Raw genomic sequence first — 22,143 nt, 5'->3', positions numbered from 1 at the left:
TTACCACCAGTGGATTTGTTTGACCACCACCACCATTACCACCACCAAGAGCGCCACCCCCTGGTGGTTGAACCATGCTGATCCCCATGGCTTGGCCACATTCCCTTCCCTGCCTCTATTCCGGCACACTCTATTCTCCTTTCTATTTCTGGGAACACCATTTAGTGCCCATCTGAAGCATTTCTGTGATTGGGCTTCTCACTCAGCATGATCTCCTCTGCATCCAGCAATCCACCCAGTCTGTTTTGTTAATAATCCATGTCTTCTCCTTGGTGGGTGGCGTTCTGCAACACTGGTGCACATCTGTTTAGCCGCTTACTCATCAAGCAATATTTGGGTTGCTTCTAGTTTGCAGGGGGCTTTATTTCTCTATCTATTCTTCTTTCTGTGGTGCTTATAGCACACTGCTAAGCAATATCCATGATTTAGGGTCTGGTTGTCGGTTTGTTTTGTTTTCCATCTTCTGCACGGTGATCATTTCATGGTTTGTAAACGCCCATCAAGTGCATACATCATAATTTAGACATTCTCTGCATGAGGCATTGTGCTCATTTTCAATTACTTATAAAACTTTCATACCCTGCTAGCACCGCTGTCTGTTTAGATAGCTCCCTCCTGCTTTGAAGTTGTTTGTTTAGGGACAAACTCATTAGATCAAATAGATGCCAAGTTGGTGACTCCCCTCTCCCCCATCTCTCTGTTCCCCCAGTATGGTTTCTCTGTGTAACTCTGGCTGTCCTGGAACTTACTTTATAGACAAGGCTGACCTCAAACTCACAGAGATCCACCCATCTCTGCCTCCCAAGTGCTAGGATTAAAGGCTCATGCTATCATGCCGGGCGGGCTGGAAATTCTTGAGTTGGTTCATTAGATTGTCCTGTGGAAGTGTTAACTGACTGACGGTGTCACAAGACTTTAGTAGCATCTCTCTCTTTTAAAGTTTTTGAAAATTCAGCTCTTTTTGTAAACAAACCAGTTCCTCCCATTTCCTGTGGTGCTCAGAATTGAACCCAGAGCCTTATACATGTCTTATAACCACTGAACTATATCCCTAGTCCTGTGGAACAGTCTAATGTCTAAATAAGTGTAGAGACCACTGACTTACAACATTTGTAAAGTCAACCAATCATCAAACAAACAAACACCCACGTGGGCTAGCACTCGGAATGCTGAGGCAGGAGATTGGGAGTAAAGACCAACCTGGGCTATCTAGCAGGTTTGAGGGCTCCCTTGACTATCTGAGACTCTATCTTAAAAAATATCACCAAAGCTGTAGCTACAAAATGGTATTTTACTGTGTTATCTCACACTCTGGAAGCTGTTAGAGATGATGACTATTCTTAAGGTATTTATTCAGTATCTGTATTTTTTTCTGTGAATTGCCAGTCTCTGCTTTTGTGGTTTTGTGTTTGGTGTGTGCCTGTGTCTATGGTGAGTGCCTTCATGTCCGTGTGTGTGTGTGTGTGTGTGTGTGTGTGTGTGTGTATGTTTGGCTAGAAGTCAACTTCAGGTGTTTTGCTTCAGGCACTGTCCACTCCTTTTTTTTTTTTTTTTTTTTTTTTGAGACAGTCTCTCTCTGGCTGAGAACTTTTCAAATAGGTCAGTCTGGCTGTTCAGGGAGTCCTAAAGATGTGCCTGTCTGTGCCTCCCCAGATGTGAGATCAGAAGCACATCGTGCCACATCTGGCTTTTTTCCTTTTAACATGGTTTCTGGGGATGAAATGAAGACCAGGATCTCATGCTGCAAGGCAAACGGTTTGCCAGATGGGCCCTACTCTCATCCCTGGTCTTGTATTTTTGTTTCTGAGACATGTCAGTAGAACTCTGGAGAAATAAACTATTGTCATGGTAGAGTTAGTCTCACCTGTTTTGAGACAGGGCCTCATGATGTAGACCAGGCTGTGTTTGAACTTGTGGTAAACCAACTACCTCTGCCTCCTGAGGGCTGAGATTACAGGTATGTGCTACTATGCCTATCTCTGATCTTAGGTATTTAAAATCAGCTCAGAACCTGATAAATATCAAAGTTCAGGCTTACCAGCAGAAGACAAGAGAAAAGTGCTGGACCAACCTAGGAGACCACCAGAGCTTAGAAACTCTACTCCTTTGGCTGGGAGGCTAGACCGAACACTTCTTGCCCTGCAAGTGGCAAGCAAGACCCCTTCTGCACAGGCATGGGTGGTGTGTGATAATTTTTGTGCTGTCCCCTTCCCAGGCATCGGCTATGCCTCACAGATGATTGTCAGCCTCCTCAATGTCTACTACATTGTTGTCCTGGCCTGGGCCCTCTTCTACCTCTTCAGCAGCTTCACCACTGACCTCCCCTGGGGAAGTTGCAGCCATGAGTGGAATACAGGTAAGATCATTGCTGAAGAGCCCATTTCCTTCTCCTGCCTTGCTACGCTGACCAGGAGGAAGACACCACTCTATTGCAGGCAGCTAATTTCTACATCATATTTTATTCCTTTTTCTTTTTTTTTATTTTTTTTAATTTTTTTTTTGGTTTTTCGAGACAGGGTTTCTCTGTGTAGCCCTGGCTGTCCTGGCACTCACTTTGTAGACCAGGCTGGCCTCGAACTCAGAAATCCGCCTGCCTCTGCCTCCCGAGTGCTGGGATTAAAGGCGTGCGCCACCACGCCCGGCTTTACATCATATTTTAAACTCAGAATCACCTAAATAGATTATGAAAAGGAGGAAGGGGCTAGGATGGAGTTCTGTGATAGGACACATGATAGGTGTGTAGGCAAGGCCCTGGATTCCTCATCCAGCACTCCCCAAAATGTGAGATTTCACAGCCTTGCAAGCAAAATGTCATGGTCTTAAACCCCCCACCCCCGATATACTCTATCTGTGTACCTTGCACATAGAACTGTCTTCTGTGTTCAGCCACTTATTTATTTCTATCGGAAACACAGCCTGTTTGATATGTCAGCTTATTTATTTGTTTTTTCACATCTGATATGATGTAAAGTTTCTCAAACTTGTAAATTATCTGGGTTCAACTTGGCAATGAGCTGTTTTGCCCATTATCAGTGAAATTTATGATAGCAATTAACTTCTGTGTTAACAAAGCCATATGAACAGCCCAGAACAATAGAATCATCAAATCTGATATACTGAGAACTGTTATAACAGCAAAGCTGTTCAGGGTGGAACTTCATGGTAGCTTAGCTTATGAGGATAGACATGTTCTCTGTGCAACCCATGGCTACTGAGCCCCTGACACGTGTCTGAGGTGTCTGAGGAGCAGAACTGTGAAATCTTACCTTTAAGCACTGGATGGGCTTGTGGCTCCCCTGCTGGGTATTGCAGATGAAGAACGAGCTGGCTGCTGTTCTGTCTCACTTCTCATTGCTACACACCATGATCACTGTCCAAGTATCTTGTAGTGCTTGTCCACAAGACCGTATGAAGGAGCGGTGGCAAGGATTAATGAGTTCTCGGGCAGAGGAGTCACTTGACTCTGGGCTGGAGTTAGAATCTTTGACTTGCCAGGTTCAGATCGGCTCTGGTTATACCTTCTGGATCTGGTGTCTGCGTGTTCCTCCTAGCTCACCGTGACAAACTTCACACTTCCTTCTAGGGCAAGCCCCTGCCCATCCTAGGCTACCACCTCTATTCCACCATCTTTGTCAAATGAAAAGCTAAATCTTGAAGGCATGCTGCCCAGCTCCCCAGGATTGCAATAGGCTCCTCTCAAATGTCCCGGTGGCCTTGCACTGACCTTTGGTCCTTCTGGGCACTTTCCTTCTTGGTGCTTACTGGTGTGGTTGTTTTAATTAGCTGGAAAGGCAGTGATGCGGAAAGGGTGCACGAGCTGGCAGCCTACCTTATAAGATTTCAAGAAAATGTCGAGGGCCTGGGAACATAGCTCTAACCTAAGGTCTGAGACTGCATGAAAGCAAAGAGTCCTTCTCTCTGGGAGCTGTCACTGAGCAGCAAGGGACACACTGTCTTGGGTTTGCTATTGCTGTGATGGAACACCATGACCAGAAGCATCTTGGGTCAGGAAGGACTTATCTGCCTTAAGCTTCCATACCACTGTTTATCACCGAAGGAAGTCAGGACAGGAACTCAAATAGTGTGGGAACCTGGAGGCAGGAGCTGATGCAGAAACCACAGAGGGGAGCCGCCTACTGGCTTGCCCCTCATGACTTTCTGTTTACCTTTTTATAGAACTCAGAGCGAGGGTTATAGCCTGGGATGGCTGGGGCCTCCTCCATCAGACACTAATTAATAGAATGCTCTGTGGGGTAACCTACTACCCAATCTTATGGAGGCATATTCTCAATTCAGGTCCCTTCCCCCCTCTCTAATGACTAGATGATGTCAAACTGACACAAAACCAGGCAGCACACACACTGTGAACAATGTAGACAGGAGTAGAGAAAGAGGTAATATCCCTCGTCAGGCTTGGTGGTGAACGCCTTTAACTCACTGAGCTATCTTTCGGGTCCCCAAAGTATCTGTCTTTATATTCAGGAATATTCTATTGTCGATAAAACATTAAAAGGAGTGTCAACATTCTGTAAAATTTCAAAGTGGCGTGCAGGTAACAGGTCCACCCTCTATTGCTTCTCATTTATATTTGTATTTACTGTTGCATTATTCCTGCACACTAACATCTATGTTCTATGAGAACATATGTTCTATGTTCTAGAGATCAGGGAAGGGATGTTTGGAGTGTCAAACTGTTCCTCATCCAAGGCCACACAGCCAATCCCTGGGGAGCCAGTGTTCGAGCTAGCACTCTCTGACCTTACTCCTGCATCATGACTTTCCTAAAAGACGTTCATACCATTCTCCCAAGGCTGGGGCTCCACCTGGGACAGTTCCCCAGGGATAGCATACATTTGGAAGCACCTGGCACACGAGCCTCTTCTTGAGTCCGGTTGGACCACACTTTCCTGAGAATCTGTAAACAAAGGATAGGAAATCGACAGTGGGAGTGCGAGAGCGGTGAGGTGGGCTGGTGGAGGGCTGCTGCTCGAGAGACCATATGTGGGTCACAGGATTCTAGCCCAGGGCCTTCCAGGCACCTTATTTTGGTCTTGTTCTCTTTGGCCGTGCACGATGTTGACTGATGAACTCTCCCTTTCTTCCTTCCCTGGGGTTTGCGGATAGAAAACTGTGTGGAGTTCCAGAAGGCCAATGATTCTATGAATGTGACCTCCGAGAATGCCACCTCCCCTGTCATCGAGTTCTGGGAGTAAGTGAGACCCTTTTTCCTTTTGGTTATGGCTGTGTATTCTAAAGAAGGGCCTGAGCAGGGGATTTCCCTGGGCAGCTCTATGTGATTTAGCTCTATAGTACCTCAGATAAACCTTGTAATTCTTATATTAGAGAGTGTCCATATACATAGTGTGTACCCATACGCCGACCACCCTCCCCTGTGGCTGAAAGTGTTACATTCCATCTAGACCCGATCCCCAAATGTTGTTCACTCAAAGCTTGATCCCTGACATCTAGCATCCTCAGATGGATGGGAAAGTTTATGTCTGCATCCCTCTCCCATGCTCAGTGAACACTCTGGGCAAACTGAACCGGGCACAGTGTACGGTAGCCATGCCTTAGGTCTCCCTCCATATCGCTACAAAGGAGAGCATCCCAGGTCTCAGTGCAGGAGATGACAAACCTTAGTGAAGAGCCTGGAGGGTTTGCTCTGCTGTTCACACATCTACCCTCAAAGTTGGGGCAGTTGCCTAGCAACGTTCATAGCCCTGGGTTCTAAGCCTTACCCAGGAAGAAACAACAACAACAACAACAACAAAAAAACAAGAAGCAAAACGCAAAACCACAAAATAAATAAAATCCAACAACACAGAAACAAGGGAGAGAAAGGAAGGACAGGAACCCAGGAGAGAGGTCAGGGTCTATCTGCTCTCTTAGGAGGCGAGTCCTGAAGCTCTCGGATGGCATCCAGCACCTGGGGTCCCTGCGCTGGGAACTGGTCCTGTGCCTCCTGCTCGCCTGGATCATCTGCTACTTCTGCATCTGGAAGGGGGTCAAGTCCACGGGCAAGGTCTGTGCTGGCAAGCTCTGCTCTCCCCTCCCATGACAGCCTGCCTCTCCTAGGGCTGCCACTCCTGCTTTAGGCTGGTTCAGGCAGGAGGGAATGACACGGAGTTCATGTGGCTTCCTTCCTGAATGCTGTGCCTCTCAGGGGCTCCATCCATGTACACCTGGGGGATAAATGGATGGAGAGGGGGAGGAGGGGCAGCACCAGAGGAACTCGAGTTTGCAATCCACAGTACACGTGAACATCTTGCAAATTCAACAGAGCCATTGGTCCCCATTTTATAAAACAGTTCATAGATAAAACAGTTGGATAGAGAATGCTGTTAGACCACACACCTCACAGTGATTCTCAGCCAACTTAGGAGTTTTGGCCTCTCTTTACCCTAGGGAGTCTGAAGTGGAGCATGCACGTGTGTGTGTGTGTGTGTGTGTGCTTGTGCGTGTGTGTACACGCGCGTGTGTGTACACGTGTGTGTGTGTGTGTGTGTGTACATGCGAGTGCATGTGCATGTGTATGCACACATACATATCTGTGTGCACTCATGTGTGTGTGTGTGCGCGCGCACGCGCGCGCATGCGCGCGCGCGCGCGCGCACACACACACACACACACACACACATCCTGAATTCTTCTGGCCTCCTGCCCTAGAGGCCTCTCCTAAGTCTTGTTTACTAATCTGACTGCCCATGGAGGAGGAAGGATCACCTGGCACAGACATTTAAATACCAGACACCATTGTTAGTAGCTCTAAGCATTTGTGTGGGCAAATGCTTTCATTCATCCGGCCACCAAGCAAATACTGAACAGAGCGGAGGGTGGGGCTGGAGGGAAGGAGAGGTGAGTTGTGGTCAGAGGCTTGAAGCTGAACAGCTGCGAGGCTGAGGGAGGAGCTGGCGGGGAACTCCCTTGGCCTTTTCTGTGGGATGAGGGCTCATGTCAGCACCCCCCCCCCCCCCCCCCGTTCCTCTGCTAGGGAATTTCAGTGCGCACCTTACTCCCTCACTCTCTCCTTGTCTCTCCCGGGCCCGGGGCCAGGTGGTCTACTTCACAGCCACTTTCCCTTACCTCATGCTGGTGGTCCTGTTGATTCGAGGAGTGACACTGCCCGGAGCAGCCCAAGGAATTCAGTTTTACCTGTACCCCAACATCACACGTCTGTGGGATCCCCAGGTGAGAAGCTGCCCAACGTAGGGCTCTGGGGGTGCTTGAGCTATATGGCGTATCCTGGATCCTGGATGGTCCCCAATGCATCTGTGGTGGTAGTGGTCTGTGTGTTGGGGGCGGAAGTGTTCTGTTCTGCAGATATGGGTCAGCAGTTGTTTGTGGTCATAGGGAGCCTGCCACTGCTCTTTCTTGGTCTACCGCTGCCCCAGGGAACCCAGAGACTTGCGACCCTGGACCCTGGCAATAACCTGTCGGGGCTAAACGTCTTTACTCTTTACGTCTTAACGGAGCTGCACCCCTCTCCTCTCCTCATTCTCAAATCCCATGCTTCCCTTTGAGCTTCCTCCCTTGTTTCTCCCCCTCTCAGCCTGCCACCCCATTTGCCCTGTGCTGCCCCCTCTCTGGCCCAGTGACCTGACCCTCAAGCCTCTGCTTCCTGCTCCTCCCCTAGCAGTTGGGCTGGTGTCGAGAATTTCCTGTCAGTTGTCTCTTTTCCTTCAGGCCCCCTCTTTTCGGTCTACACTGCAGCTTCAGTGTGTCCAGGGAGGGGTGCTGGAGGGTGGTGTGACTTTCCAGTGCAGCACAGAGCAGACCGATTGTAAAGCTCTTGCTTCTGGCAAGTGTCTGCTTGGCAGCCGCCTTGAAGGACTGTCAAGTGGCCTGGCACGGAGGAGACTGCTCACTGTTGTGACATACTGCCCACGCTTCCTTGGCTCAGAGGGGAGACTGTGTATTAGTCAGTGGTACCCCTCTTGGTTTGGGGGAGAGGGAGAACTCTCTGTATTAGTGCAAGGACCCCCCCTTCCAGGGAATTGAGGACAAGTGACTCCCAATACATAGAAGACTGTTGGATGGCCTTCCAAGTGGTTAAAAATAGCAAGGGACAAGCCCTATCTGCGAAGTTGCTGGAAGAAAGACAAGCAAGGGGTGGCCCAGGGTTCCCGAGTCCCCTTGTTTGAGGCAAGAGTTCTCCTTTAGGTGCAATATGGGTTGACCAGAGTTCCCAGGTCTTTAACCTCACCTGAAGTTATTGCAAATCTTCTCAGGCCAGCCAGGCCAGCCAGGCCAGCCCTGGTCAGCCTCTCCTCACAGACTCCAGCAGCCTCGAGTCTTCCTGTGGGATAGGAACCTTTCCTTCTCCTCCTGTCCGGGTCCTCAGAAGCCACAGAGATGCAGGCTGCTATCAAACTGCCGCACACGGCATTAGGAATTGGTTTAGCTACAGAGCCAAGCTATAGGACCAGAGCTCTGTTGACGTTTCCAGAATTCTAGAGCTCAGACTGTAAAGCTGCTCTGCTGTGCAGACAGGCAGGCTGGAGCCCCAGCCTGGACACGGTAGTTAAGCGATGTTTCTGTTCCATGATTCAGAAGCCCCTTGTCTTTACCTGGAACCAAACGGTTGGGACAGACAGTGGACAGTAAGCAGGCCTCTCTGGGGCAGCAGTGTAGGCAGGCTAGGGGAAGTCAGACTTGGATCCATCTTGTTAAAGGGATCCCTTGTGGCTCTAGAACAACAGAGCCATGAATGTGTGGGGAAATATCACGTTTATTTGTAGGTAGGGCTGAGAACAAGAGGGCCAGATGAACTGAAACACCAAAGGAGCCCAAGATGTGTGGTTTGGTCCTAATCAGCTACTTATAGCCAATGACCTGTATATCCCTGGCACTGTTAAGAGGTTTCCATGTCTTATGTTAGCTAATCCCCACAGCATATTAATGAGCTACTTCTATTTTATAGATAGAGAAACTGAGGCCTAGAGATCCTTAAGATTTTGTGGTTTTGGAGATGACGACGCAGGGCATCATGCAAGCCAGGCAAGTTCTCTTACCCCTGGGCTTTCAGGCGGTTTACATTCACATCTGCAACTGGAAGCAGGTCTGGAACCCCCACAAAATTTCTGACCTCTCTGGAGGGCAAGGTCCCGGTCTGTTCACCTTGTGTAAGTCATTTACACACACACACACACACACACACACACACACACACACACACACACACACACACAAAACAACAAAAACAAAACAAAACAAAAATCAAACCAACCAAACAAAAAAAACTGTACTGAGCCAGGCCCATTATAGAGGCAGTGCCTGCTATATAAGTGTCCGGAAGACATGAGTCCGTGGGCCAGGCAACCTTCAACTCCAGGGGTTAATGAAGCTGTGTCTTGATTGCCTCAGGGAGGAAGGCTTTCTGAACACGGAGCTCCTGTTGCCACGGTCCAATCTGCAGGCTGCTGTAGGCTGCATAGGGAACTTGCGTGTTCCATAGGCTTTGTGGCTGTGGGCAGGGAGCAGTTTCAAGGGTAGCTCAGTTGTAGGTAGGTCTTGTTATCAGTGAGTGGAGTATTGCCTGCAGGGTGGGATATCCTGCTAGGCCCTAATTGAATGTAGTTGGCACTCCTCGGGAGTGTGATAATTCCAACTGGTGTTCGCCTGGCACTTGAGAAAGGTACAGAATCCCCACTAGGTACCACAAAGACTAAAGGCATGTCTCCCGCCAAGAGCAGAGGCAGAGAGCCAGGGGAGACTGCTGGGTTCCTCTCTCATTTCAATCTCTTTGCCAGACTTGCTGTGTGCTGGCTGGGTTCCTGCCTTCCCCAGGCTCCGGGGGCTCACGCTGAGAGCTGGCTCTTAGGACTGCTGCACCTGCCTTGCTCCAGCGGCCATGCTTCTTCTCTCCCTCAGCCCAACCTCTTGTTCTACTGAACTTTGGCAGAGGGTGGGGGTAGAGCATCCGAAGAGCTCTGTGTAAACTTTTAGCCCCCATGTTGCAATTCTTATGAAGTGGGGTGTTGTAGCTGTAGATCAGAACTTGTCTTTTATTTTGGTGTTATCTATTGTGAGCTTAAGCAAAAGTTGCTCATATGTGCGACGTGCTTCTATCTTGTTGGGCCTGGCATGGTTGGATTGTTTTACTCATCAAATGCAGGCAGGTGTTGGCCTCATTTTCTAGATGGAGACATGAAAGCTTAGGAAACGAAAGAGGCTCATCAAGAAGTAGAAGCCAGTGTGTAAGAGGGGTGGGTTTGGACTTGAATACTCATTTGGAGTCCGCTACCTTACCCTTTGTCTTTGACATCACACACACACACACACACACACACACACACACACACACACACACACACACACACACAAACCAAAAAAACAAAAACGACTGAGTCCAAGATGGTCTGGAACTTGCTTTGTAGTTAAGAGTGATCTTGAATTCTTGTTCCTTCTGTGTCTGCCTCCCAGTGCTGGGATTACAAGACATGTACCATCAGGGCCATCTGAAAGCCTCTGAATTATTTGAGTTCTAAGGTCTACTTTTGTCTTACTCTGGGTAGGGACTTAGCATGTATTTATGCATTAGGCACTTCACGTACATCATTTTATTTGTCATTGTATGGATTTTCCTTGTGAGAATGGAATGGCTCAGAGAGGTAGAGTCAAGCAGCCAGGAATGACTAGAGGTGGGGCTGGGCCCTGATTTGTCTGATTATGATTGTTCTGCTGTAAGTCATTGCCCTTCTCAGAATAGGAGGCATTTATCCACAAACATGGAGGAGAAAGACATCAGCCTTGGATCTGCTGAGGTCCCTCAGTGCCTGTCTCCCCCCAAAACCTCTTTGTACCCACACCCCACCAAGTGTTTCTCACACTCCTTTTTTTTCTGGGTCAATCTTCTGGCCCAGTGGGAGACACATGAGAGTTTTGTTCTGAAACCCAGGGTGCCTGGAATGATCCTGCAGTGTGTCGCCTGCCTGTGGTGGGGGAACAGAATAGCTTGCTCTGCGAGTTCCTGAAGTCCCCCTCTCCCCAACTCCAGCAGGCTTGATGGGCTGCAGCTGCACAAAGCGAGGCCTGCCAAGCTCACAGCCAGAGGGCTCCCGTCAAAGGCCACATCTGACCCTTGAGCTAGGACCGTTGGCCCTCCTGTGGCAGCTTCTCTGTTCTCATTAACCTCTCTCCTGACGTGGCCCTTTCCGCTCCCCTGTCCCCAACCCCTGCTAGGTGAGGCAAACAGCCAAGCCATGGTTTCTCTGAAGATTTCTTCCCAAGTCTAAGATCACAAATAAGTGGGGTCACAGGATGGAGCCACTGCTTGCCTAAGGGCCATCCTAGGGTCTCTGTAGGCACACAGGGCTGCCGTTGTAACACAGGGACAGTGCACTGTGAGGCATGGAGCAAAAGTTCAAGGCTAGCAAGGTTTGCAGGGTGCACAGCCATGGCCTGAATGGCCTATTTGGGAGAAAGCAGCTGGCATCCTGATTAACTCAGCCCTCTCACCTCCAGTACAGGAATGTCTTCTCTGTCCAGGCTCAACAGGTTCTGCTCTTTAAGTGGCCTGGACTCTATGGAGAATATGGATAATGAGCATAGAGAGAATATCTTGTGTATTGTATGGATGCATCACCTGTCAATTAAAAAGCCTACGGCCTATAGGAAAGGGTAGAACAGAAGGTGGGGCATTCGGGAGGAAGAAAGAATTCTGGGAGAAAGCCAGGCACTGGCGATTCACCCAGGAAGATGTAAAGAGATGGACACATAATACCCAAGCACATGTAACCAGCCATGGGGCAGAATGTAGGTTAAAACAAATGGATTATAATAAGTTAGGATCTAGTCAGAGAAGAGCCTAGTTTAGGGCCAAGTATTTGTAAATATATTTTGAGTCTGAGTCTGATTTCTGGGAGCATGGGGCTGGGAGCAAGATCCAGGATCTAACTTCTACATTTGAGAGGCCATGGTGCTTCCCTAAGATGGCTGGGACAGCTTTGGGAGAGCAGAGGGTGTGGACCATCTTAAAGGAACAGCCACACATGGGCGACATCACTCTGGATTGCAAAAGTACCCTCACCTGTCCTCTGGTCTCCGTCTCAATTGTGCCCTCTCCTTGCCCAGCTGCCCCTAAAGGTTTGGGCCCTTACTTTGCTCTGTTGCACTTTCCCCTCATGGTTATCTGGTGTCTTCTACCTCCCGTGCTGTTGTCTGGGGAGCTCTGGCCCTTCCCCATCCTCTGCTGTTTTGTTCTGTTGCTGGCTTTTTTTTTTTTTATCTGGAAGGGGTTCTCAGTGAGCAGAGGACAGAAGGCTTCAGACTCTCCTCTGTCCTCTGCCATCTTTCTGTTTGGTCCCCTTGCCTGTGAAGACAGAACTTGGATAAGAGGAGGGGTAACTGGTCTGCCTCTGCCGTCTTCTCTCAAGGACTATATGACAGTGATCCTATAGTTGACTCTTGGCTCACCAGGGAGCTTTGAAAAAGGTACGAGTTCTGGGTTCTCCTCCAGCCTTTGGGATTCATAGTCTCAGCTGTGGATGCCGCCTGAGGACCTGGAGTGATTCTGTGGTGTCAGCTGCCTTGGCTCCTCTAGACTCCCAGGATGTAGAGGAAGATGGGCACTTGACTAGGTCTGAGAGTGAAGAGAGAGAGAGAGAGTAGAGGGTGGGGTGTGGCTAGAGCAGGGAGGTTAGGGCAGGAATGGTTATGCTTAAGGAATTAGGGATGGGCAGGAAGAGGCTGGAGAACCTTGTGTGGGGCCAGAGGGGGCACTGGAGGTGGTTATCTGTGGAAGGAAACGGTGGGAGGTAAGAGTGTTGGAGCCTCCTGAGCCCATCTATTGCAACCCTGCAAATGGCTTAACCCTGAGCCTTGATGTTTTTCTCATTGGGATATTATTCTAGCTGTTAGATCTAAACCACAACATGCAAGGCCAGGTCAGGCAGCTGAGATAACAGTGACCGCCACACTGAGGTTAGGATGGGGGAATTTTTTGCTTCCCACTTCATCCTCTGGACCCCCGTGAGAGAAGGACTATTCTCTCTGCCTGTAAGACGCAGAGTACTGCGGAACAAAGCTACATGCTTGAAATGGCTTTTACGGTATGGACCACATTCCTTGCCATGCCTTCACCATGGGCTGCACTGCCATGAAGCCAGTAGGAGGACACAAGGCAGAGCCAAGGACTTTGCAGCCATGATTGAAAGACTGATACCCATCTCAAGGTTGAGAACATCCTCCCCTCCAAGTCTCTGTTAGTTTTCTCTGAATGCCCAGTGTATGTTCCGTCTTGAGGCATCCCTAAAAAAAAAATCCATTTAGGGAACCGAGGTGGAGAACCTAGGTGAGCAGTGGGGACAGGTTTGCCACTACCATTAGCCAGGGCCTGGGGCATGTCTGTATTCTCCCGTGGAGACTTACAAGGCCTTTTGTGCGGTTCAGCTTCCTCCTTTCCTTTGCGTAGGTATGGATGGATGCAGGCACCCAGATCTTCTTCTCCTTTGCCATCTGTCTGGGGTGCCTCACGGCCCTGGGAAGCTACAACAAGTACCACAACAATTGCTACAGGTGACTCTCCTGCCTCTTGTCAAGCTAGACCAGAGTGGACCGCACTAGCTCATGCGCCCGATCCATCTGCATCCTACCCCAATACCCCAGGGGTATGGAAAGGTCATAGAGGGTGGGCAGAGGATTGCTTTTCTAAAGGCTGGATGGCTGGGATTGGCTGGAGGACCACATGGGGGTTCCCAACCTTCCCTGGCTTCTTAAGAGGTTCATAGGTGCAAGAGAGCTATTCCAACAAGGCCAGGAATTAATTGCGAACGCCGTGCAATGATGGCTCTGTCTTGATGACTGTATCTGGCAAATGATATGCGCCCTTACATATTTTCGCCTCACTACTCCAGCCTATCTCCCAGACTTCCCTCTCTCACTTACCTGGTTCATACTCAAGAGTTTAAGCCATTTTTAATGTTATCTGAAATACAACCCAAGATTCTACTGTGTATTTCAAGATCATACCGAGATGTCATACTTGTCATTTGTGATTATCTATGTCCAGACCACATGGGCTCATACCAGAGTGACTCTTTCTCCAGAAGTATAGCCACAGTGTGTCAGGTTGGAAGTGATGGAGTGTTTACTGTTTCCCTTCTACACTGCATCCTTCCTTCAGAACCACCATGGTTATTCCACATATGAACTAGTCCGGGCGTTAAACGTGATGGAAGAGGGGTGCACGTTGAAAAGTCTAAATTCTGCCAGGGAACTTCACCCTTGGCTTCTGCAACTGTGGGAGAGGCTGTGCTCCTCAGGGCTCCTGCTAGCTCCTGGCCAGGAAGCCCAGGCTCTTGGCAGTTCTTTTCTGACCTGCTGGATGCTTCCTTCTCCCATCTGCATCCCACAGGGACTGCATCGCCCTTTGCATCCTCAACAGCAGCACCAGCTTCATGGCCGGGTTTGCTATCTTCTCCATCCTGGGCTTCATGTCTCAGGAACAGGGTGTGCCCATATCTGAGGTTGCTGAATCAGGTGAGTGATCTGGGGAGGCTGAGGACAGGTGTACTTTTGGCAACCAGGATCCAGAGGTAACGACGGAAAGGCTTCCAATTTTGGAGTGTTTCGGATTTTCAGACTAGGGAAACCTAACTGTATGGGTCTGTACAAACATTCCTAAATAATAATAATAATAAAAAAATCTCCTAAGCATTTTCTATACAGTGCATTGGAGCAGTATCTGGCACATGCTATATGGAGAGTGTCTGGCCTATACCATGTGGTGTAAACCATGTAACACGGATATTAATACTCTCCTGGCTGTCCTAGTGTGGGAACTGTGTCCTCGGTCACAGGGTACTCTTAGCTTTTCAGAGGAAGCTTCCTATGGCTTAACCAGGCTTTGGCAGGAGAATTTGTTCTTGCCCCTTGAATCAGCTGAAGAGCAGTTATTTAACAGCAAATGGGTCAGTGGATTCTAAAAGTAATTCTAATTCACTCATTGTGGGGACAGAAAAGGCTTCTGGGTCGTCAGAGTGAATTGCAGGTCCAGACCGAATGCAGCCTTGGAGGAGCATCCTTTACTACAGTTGTTAGCACATAAAACACCGCCCTTCCCTGCTGTGGTTTTCAGCAGCCTCCCTCCCCCCACACCCTCCCCCCATTCTCTTACTTTCCTTCAGGTCAGCTTGGATTTGTTTGGCCTGCTTTTCCTGGACCTCATTCTTAACTTGAGACCCCTGCTTTGAGGCAGCACCCTTGGGTGTCCAGAGCCTTTGTTAGACCCAAGTTTCTTCATTGCTAGCATCTCTAGGTTCTCTTCTTGCCAGTGGTACTGTGGGTGGTGTCTTGGAAACTGGGAACCAAGTAGAAGCTTGGGTGGCTTGTGTCAGGATGATCAAGTTATCAGGTGGTGATAACTTTGGAGACAGTTTCTTCCAGCTGTTATTCTATGGCCCCATCCTGGGAGGCCCTGGGGTTGCAGAGCTGACTCAGGCTCAGGGCTGTACTCCTCTGCTCCCACTCTAGGCCCTGGCCTGGCATTCATCGCTTACCCTCGAGCTGTGGTGATGTTACCCTTCTCACCGTTGTGGGCCTGCTGTTTCTTCTTCATGGTCGTTCTCCTGGGACTAGATAGCCAGGTATCAGAGGCGGTTACTCCAAGTCTGAGGGATGAATAGTTGCAGAGGGCGATGGTTGAGTTTCTACCCCATGAGACCTTGAATCATCGGGGACTGGGTGGATGTCAGAGGTGGATGCCTTTCAAGGGACCCAGGAGAGCTCTCAGGGTGGGTCAGCTCATACCCAAATACAAAGATAACTGCTAGCAGGAAGGAAGCTGGAGCTGGCTGACAGGGCTTGCTGTGGGGGCTCTCTTGGCCCCACTTTCTCTTACCCTCTCATCCAGTTTGTGTGTGTAGAAAGCCTGGTGACAGCGTTGGTGGACATGTATCCCCGGGTGTTCCGTAAGAAGAACCGGAGGGAGGTCCTCATCCTTATTGTGTCTGTCATCTCGTTCTTCATCGGGCTCATCATGCTCACAGAGGTGAGAGTCTGGGAGGCCAGATGGCGACTGGGTTAGCAGCCGAACAGATAATGACACCGTCTGGGAAGAACCACAAGACAGGCCTAAGGGATTGGGGACACTGGGACTCGCTCTCTAGGAATCTCTGGTGCTTTCCCAGGAATGACCTCAGAGGGAAAGTGGCACCTTGGGGACGGGTGGTCTTCCGTCAGTGTCACACTGGAGAAGACAGGTGACAGAGCCCAACCCCTTGAGATACCCAGTGGGGAGTGTCTTGATCCCTTTTAAAAACACTGCATATACTGTCTGGAGCTTTGGGGTCTAACCCTAAATAGTCTCAGCGACAACAATAACAATACCAACTCTCAGATGGTCTCCATCTTCTATCAGAAAACACCGATTAAAAACAAGCAAACAAAAACCAAAACAAGACATAAAAACAACCTCCCCACCCCCCAAAAACCCAGCCTAAGGTTTTCTGCCTTAGTCTGCTCAGGGCTTCAGAGCGTAAAGCTCTCTTGTCTTACAGAACTGTTTGTGAGCCTCACCACCTCTGTGAGCCTGCAGGGTGATAGGGGTGATAGGGGGTCACAGGGGTCACAGGGACTGGCCCTTTTGCTTCTTCCCAAAAAATCATCTCCCGCGCAGGGCGGCATGTACGTGTTTCAGCTCTTCGACTACTATGCAGCCAGTGGCATGTGTCTTCTCTTCGTGGCCATCTTTGAGTCCCTCTGTGTGGCTTGGGTTTATGGTGAGTGGCTTCTGTCCTGGGCCCAGAGCCTAGTGTGACTCTTCCACGCCGGGACTCTCAGACCAAAGTGAGCCGTTTGCTGCTCACACATGCCTCTCCTGTCACACCTAAAGAGTCCACCCCCTGTTCTGTCTGAAGGCTTTGAACAGCCTCGGTGTTGCCCTACCCTGCTGTTGTGTGTGCCAGTGAGTCCATGGTTTCAAAAGGCAGCTGTGCCCCTTGTCTGTTTGTCCATACCCATCCTAGTCTGTCTGGCCCCATCCCACCCTCTCACAGCCTGAAACGTGTCTTCTGTCCTTTTTCCTTCTCCCTGACAGGAGCCGGCCGCTTCTACGACAACATTGAGGATATGATTGGGTACAAGCCATGGCCTCTTATCAAATATTGTTGGCTCTTTTTCACGCCAGCTGTGTGCCTGGTAACAGAACTCTCAAGGGGTAAAAGCAGGGTGCTGGGTGGAGGGGGATTGTGGGTGCAGTGGAGTGAAGGCCCACAGCTCCTTAGGCCTTGGACATCACCTTAGCTTTTCCTTCATCCTCTCACTTGATGAGAGAGGAAGATGAATTCCTCCCTTCCCTTTCTCAGAGGGATTAGCCCAGGCTCCGGTCACAGTCAGAGGAGTTGACCAATAGTACAACGTGAGGCTGACTTCCTAGGCAGGACTGGCGCACAATGCTAGGCTGCTCAGAATCCTGCCTGTGAGCACAGAAGACAGTCCCTGGAGAGCCTGACCCATGGGCCATATTAGTGCCATCTCAGTATCTCATGGGAGGGAGATTTACACCCACTTTACAGACAGATAGCCTCAAGACGTGAAATACTCAGACCAGCTAGGATGTTTCAGAGCGTTGGGACTCTTGGTGAGAGAGATGGCACACAATTAAGTCCTTACTAGAGCGACTGAGGAGAGAGACAGAGGGTGTACCCTGGACATGCTACCCAGGAATGGATTTTGAGCAGAATGTGGGTGGAGCTTGGCGACTGACTGACCTAGAAAAGCACCAGCGGCATGTTGGGAGAACAAACTCTACCAGGCAGCTGTGGGGGTGGGGTGGCCGATGGGCTCCAACACCAACCTCTTCCTCTTCCGTTTTACTGCAGGCGACCTTCCTGTTCTCCCTGATCAAATACACGCCACTGACCTACAACAAGAAGTACACGTACCCATGGTGGGGGGATGCCCTGGGGTGGCTCCTAGCTCTGTCCTCCATGATCTGCATTCCTGCCTGGAGCATCTACAAGCTGAGGACTCTCAAGGGCCCACTCAGAGAGGTAGGAGGAAAGCAGTGGGGGATGGGAACCTCACTGGATGGCAGGTGGGTTGCTATTGATGGGGGTGGGGTGGGGCGGGGGTGAGAAGCTGGAGTACAAAGGGACCACCCAGCCTGGTGTGGGTACCAGAAATCCAGAGGACGTGTATTTGGGAGTCTTAAAAAGGGACACAGGATAACTGCAAGACCCAAGCTGTGACTATGGGGTTGGCAACTGGAAGCAGGATATAGCAGAGAAGGCAGACAGACATTTGTAATGAGAGATGCTGCCAGACACCCATCCCTTCCATGACACCTGTCCTTTCAGAGACTTCGCCAGCTCGTGTGCCCGGCTGAAGACCTGCCCCGGAAGAACCAACCAGAGCCAACTGCTCCTGCGACACCGATGACATCCCTTCTCAGGCTCACAGAACTAGAGTCTAACTGCTAGGGCCAGGGCCTTTGACACACCTGTGAGCCTGGCTGTGGGGGCAGCTATAGAGGCAGAGGGGCGGAAACACCCCTCTGTGGTGGGGCAGAAAGATGAAAGGGGGTATTTGGGACTCACCTTCTGAACTGGGTACCTCCTATCTTGACGCCCCTATTCCAGGGTGGTCCACACATTGTGACGTGCCTGAATCAATAACATCCCATTGAGGCAGCTTGGGAAGCCCAGGGAGGGCTGGGGAGGCAAAAGCCTGGCTTGTTGCTGGGCCCTCTTCCTTCCATGTCATTAAATCCAACTTCCTCTCACAACTGCTTGCCAAATGCCTGGTTTCTGTCCTCTGTTCATACCTGTCCCCTGTTCATTATAACATTGTGGCTCTAGGGTCTTGCCTCTCCCTACCTCTTACCAAGTTCTTATGAGCCACATAGCAGGTGTGGTTGCTGTGGTGTGGGAGGGAAGGCAGATGATGGGACCAGGCGATGGGGCCAGGCCGTTGTCCTCCATCACACATTTGGATTGAAGGAAGGGGGCCCTCCTCTCTCCACACTTCCCTAGAGTGTCATGTATGGTTCTGTATGATCCCCACCCCCACTTGCCACCACTGTTCCGTGCTCCTCTCCTCTAACTCATCATGGTATTAAAAAAGGGAGATGGAGGAAAGGACAAAGGGATCAGGCCCTGGTTACAAAAAGAAAGAAGACAGACTAGCTGCAGTTTCTTTCTGTTCCCATGGCCCCTGCTGTGTCCCTGCTAGTCAACACTGTCCAGCTGATGTAGGGGGAGGAGCTGATGGAGGGAGATGAGTTGATGCAGGGTGAGAGAGGGTGGCCAGCCAGACCAGAGGGGCCTTACAGAAGAGGTCCTGCCCAGACTCTACCAGTAGAGGGACTCCTCAGACAGCCTTATTCTCCCTAGCAAGAGATTCAGATATGGGGTACTGTTACTTCCAGATGCGACCACAAGGGGGCGGCACTGTCATGTCCTCAGTCCCCAGTGTCAGGTTTGAGCTTCAGGGATAGACCAACCCTTAAGGTCGAGCTTTCAAGAGACTCAGGCAGGAGGCGGGCCAAGCTCTAGGATGTTACCTGGAGGTCAAAGCAAGGCCCCAGGCGTGCCTTAGCAACCAGCCTCTAAGGGGGTGGGGAGAAAGTCCAGTTGCTCTTTGTGTGCTGTGGAAGTGGATGAAGCATGACTCTCTCCCCATCTAGGGGAAGGTCTACCTGAGTCGCTGCAGGTTCACCTGGGGTCCTCTGCTGCTGCATGACATGACTAAGTGTCCTATGACTCTCTGAGCTGTTCAGGCTCCACCCCCACCCCGGGTGTTTTTTCAGCTTGTGACATGTCAGTTTCAAGGGAAATGTTTTGAAATCTTTGCCAGTTTTCCAGTCTTGTGTTGGAAGAGTCTGTAGAAATCAGGGACAGTGGTCCTCCTGACTCTGAGGGGGCCTGGACTCTTTCTCCTAGGTGTTTTACTCCGTGGATACATGCTTGGTCACAGTATTGTGGGTTTAATGTGCCCAAGCCTAGGATTCTACACAGCTCACCCCCTCACCTACCTGACTGTGTTTTTACAACACCTATGGCTACAAGGTTATGCTGCACTTACTACAAACATGGGCAGAAGCAGAATTCAACCTATTTCTTTTATCTTTTAATACAGGGTCTCACTATTAGACTTGGCTGGCCCAGAGCTTTCCTTGTAGAGCAGGATAGCCACTTGCCTTTGTCTCCCTAGTGCTGAGATTAAAGGTGTGCGCCATGATGTCTATGTCAGTTTCCTTGAATGAACTTGGGGCTTTGAGAGGGAGTCACAGAGGGTGGAGGGAACCTGGCAGGCAATTCTGAGTGTACGCTATCTGCCTCTCTGCCCACTCGTTTGCTCAGAGTTTTATAAATATGCGGAGGAAATGAGATGGCTCAGTGACGGTCATGTGAGCCCCACTTATCAGAGTCCCAAATGGTGGCATCTAGAGTGTGAAAACCATGTGTTGGTGCTTCTCTGATGTGTCTGCTTCATGGGCTGTCTCGGTAGAAACCCCTTGGAATTCACATTCAATTTTCAGATGTGGATAACTCCATGTATCCTGCCCACACAGTTTTATGACAGGGATCAAATGAAGTCAGGGGCCCAAGTATTCTTTTAGTCCGGTTTTGGGTTCAAGCAAGGGAGATAAACGCTGGCTGACAGGTAGAGATGATGGAGATTTGAGAAATGTGGCTGGTGTGCTCAGAGTCGGCCAACACTGTTTCGTTTTTGCCTTGTTTTGTTTTGAGACAGGACCCCAGTCTTAGCTCAGGCTGTCCTTGAACTCGTTCAGGGTGGCCTTGAACTCACAGAGATCCTCTTGCCCCAACTTCCCAAGTGTTGAGATTATAGCTGTGAGCGACCAAGTCTAGCTATAGTCAGAGTTGGGAGCTACGATACTTGAGTTTGGCTTTGGCTGAGGTAGAGGCATAGGTGAGGTGAAGGACTGAGGATAGCTGTGTCCCTATCTGTAAGGGGCAGAGACTGGATCCTGCAGTTCCCCAAAGAAAGCAAGGCAGGGAGGGGAGGCTACACAGAGAGGTCAGGTCGGCAGGCGAGCACTAGGAGAGGTAATCTGAGTGCAGAAGGCAGAAGCCTAGGGGAAACTGGCACCCGAGAAGATGCCCATGGCACCAGGAGGCACTTACTAACCCCTGAGCCCACGAGGCTACCTGGAGACCTCAACTGCCCAAGGCTCAGACTCAGGTACATCTCACAACGCCGGCCATCCCTAGACAGTGTGCACGTAAGCACAGGTCACCTGGGCAGCCTTCTCAATAGAGGCTTGCAGCCTTTTTTGGATCTCAACCCTCACATTCAATAACAGGCAAACTATTCTCTGATCCTGTTTTCTCCTCTAAACTATGCTAAAACTACTGCTTACCCCACAGCCTCACCAGACTCCAGCAGAAACAGGTACCCAGGAAGCACTCTGGTAAAGAGGACAGCATACCACCCCCTAGCCTCAGGAAGAAGGATGCGCATTTACTTAGCTAAGTGAATTTGCTAGGGAATGAGGAAGAAGTAGCCTCAAATAGCCTGTGGCCCAATGGCCCTGGGGCTGGGGCCCTTCAGTCCCTGGTTCTGAGAGAGCAGCGTATGCTGTCTAAGCAAAGGGATAAATGCGATTGTTTCTCCTGCAGCGGTTGTCATCTTCCTCTCTCTTTCCTTTCTTTCTCTCACCATCCATCCATCCATCCATCCATCCATCCATCCATCCATCCATCCATCCAATACAGGCCATTGGTCTGCTCGGAGGCAGCACTATTTTAAATGCTAAAACGGCAGCGGAGAATCACGAGATGAGACTCCTGCCTGTTAACTGTTCATGATCTGAGGAAGGAACAAAAGCTCTCGGAACCAAGGGGCACAGGTCCCAATGCCGGCTTCTTCATTTACTGCATGTGGTCACAAGGTGAAGTGTTTCGCTTCTAGTCACCCCCAGAATTCTTCTCAGGCAGAGCCTTCTCATCTCCACACCTCAAGGCTCCTAATGGAGGCAACACACAGTGTACCCAGCCTGAACGAGGAGCTCAGAAAATAGGCTTCATGCCAGGTGCCTAGGAGTGTGCACGGGGTCAGAAAATGATGGCTGCCCGTGGCTCTTCCTCTCTTTGCAGTACTTTGCAAATGCTTGCAAAGACACAATCTCTGGCTTCTTGAGTTTCCAGTGGTCTGATAACAGGAGGGTGCAGGGGAAAA

The 22,143-nt window shown here is 50.0% G+C and overlaps 1 protein-coding gene across 5 annotated transcripts in view; it reads left to right on the top strand.

The window, feature by feature from the left end:
* Positions 1-18,724, top strand: part of Slc6a13 (solute carrier family 6 member 13) — a 37,747-nt gene extending 19,023 nt beyond the window's left edge. For all 5 annotated transcript variants that reach the window (XM_085839984.1, XM_085839982.1, XM_085839983.1 and 2 more), the window contains 12 exons: positions 2,216-2,356; positions 5,125-5,209; positions 5,890-6,022; positions 7,054-7,188; positions 13,412-13,515; positions 14,354-14,478; positions 15,472-15,584; positions 15,851-15,988; positions 16,616-16,718; positions 17,036-17,136; positions 17,820-17,990; positions 18,297-18,724. In XM_085839984.1, the coding sequence (XP_085696110.1) occupies positions 2,216-2,356; positions 5,125-5,209; positions 5,890-6,022; positions 7,054-7,188; positions 13,412-13,515; positions 14,354-14,478; positions 15,472-15,584; positions 15,851-15,988; positions 16,616-16,718; positions 17,036-17,136; positions 17,820-17,990; positions 18,297-18,419 (1,472 nt within the window). In that variant the 3' untranslated portion in view covers positions 18,420-18,724. The remainder of the gene's footprint in view (positions 1-2,215; positions 2,357-5,124; positions 5,210-5,889; positions 6,023-7,053; positions 7,189-13,411; positions 13,516-14,353; positions 14,479-15,471; positions 15,585-15,850; positions 15,989-16,615; positions 16,719-17,035; positions 17,137-17,819; positions 17,991-18,296) is intronic.
* The last annotated feature ends 3,419 nt before the right edge of the window (positions 18,725-22,143 follow it).

Source organism: Mus caroli, unplaced genomic scaffold (assembly GCF_978045245.1).
Source record: "Mus caroli unplaced genomic scaffold, Mus_caroli_1 scaffold_7, whole genome shotgun sequence".
NCBI lineage: Eukaryota > Metazoa > Chordata > Mammalia > Rodentia > Muridae > Mus > Mus caroli.
The sequence above is the reverse complement of the archived record's forward strand: the minus strand, read 5'-3'. Positions and strand labels throughout refer to the sequence as shown.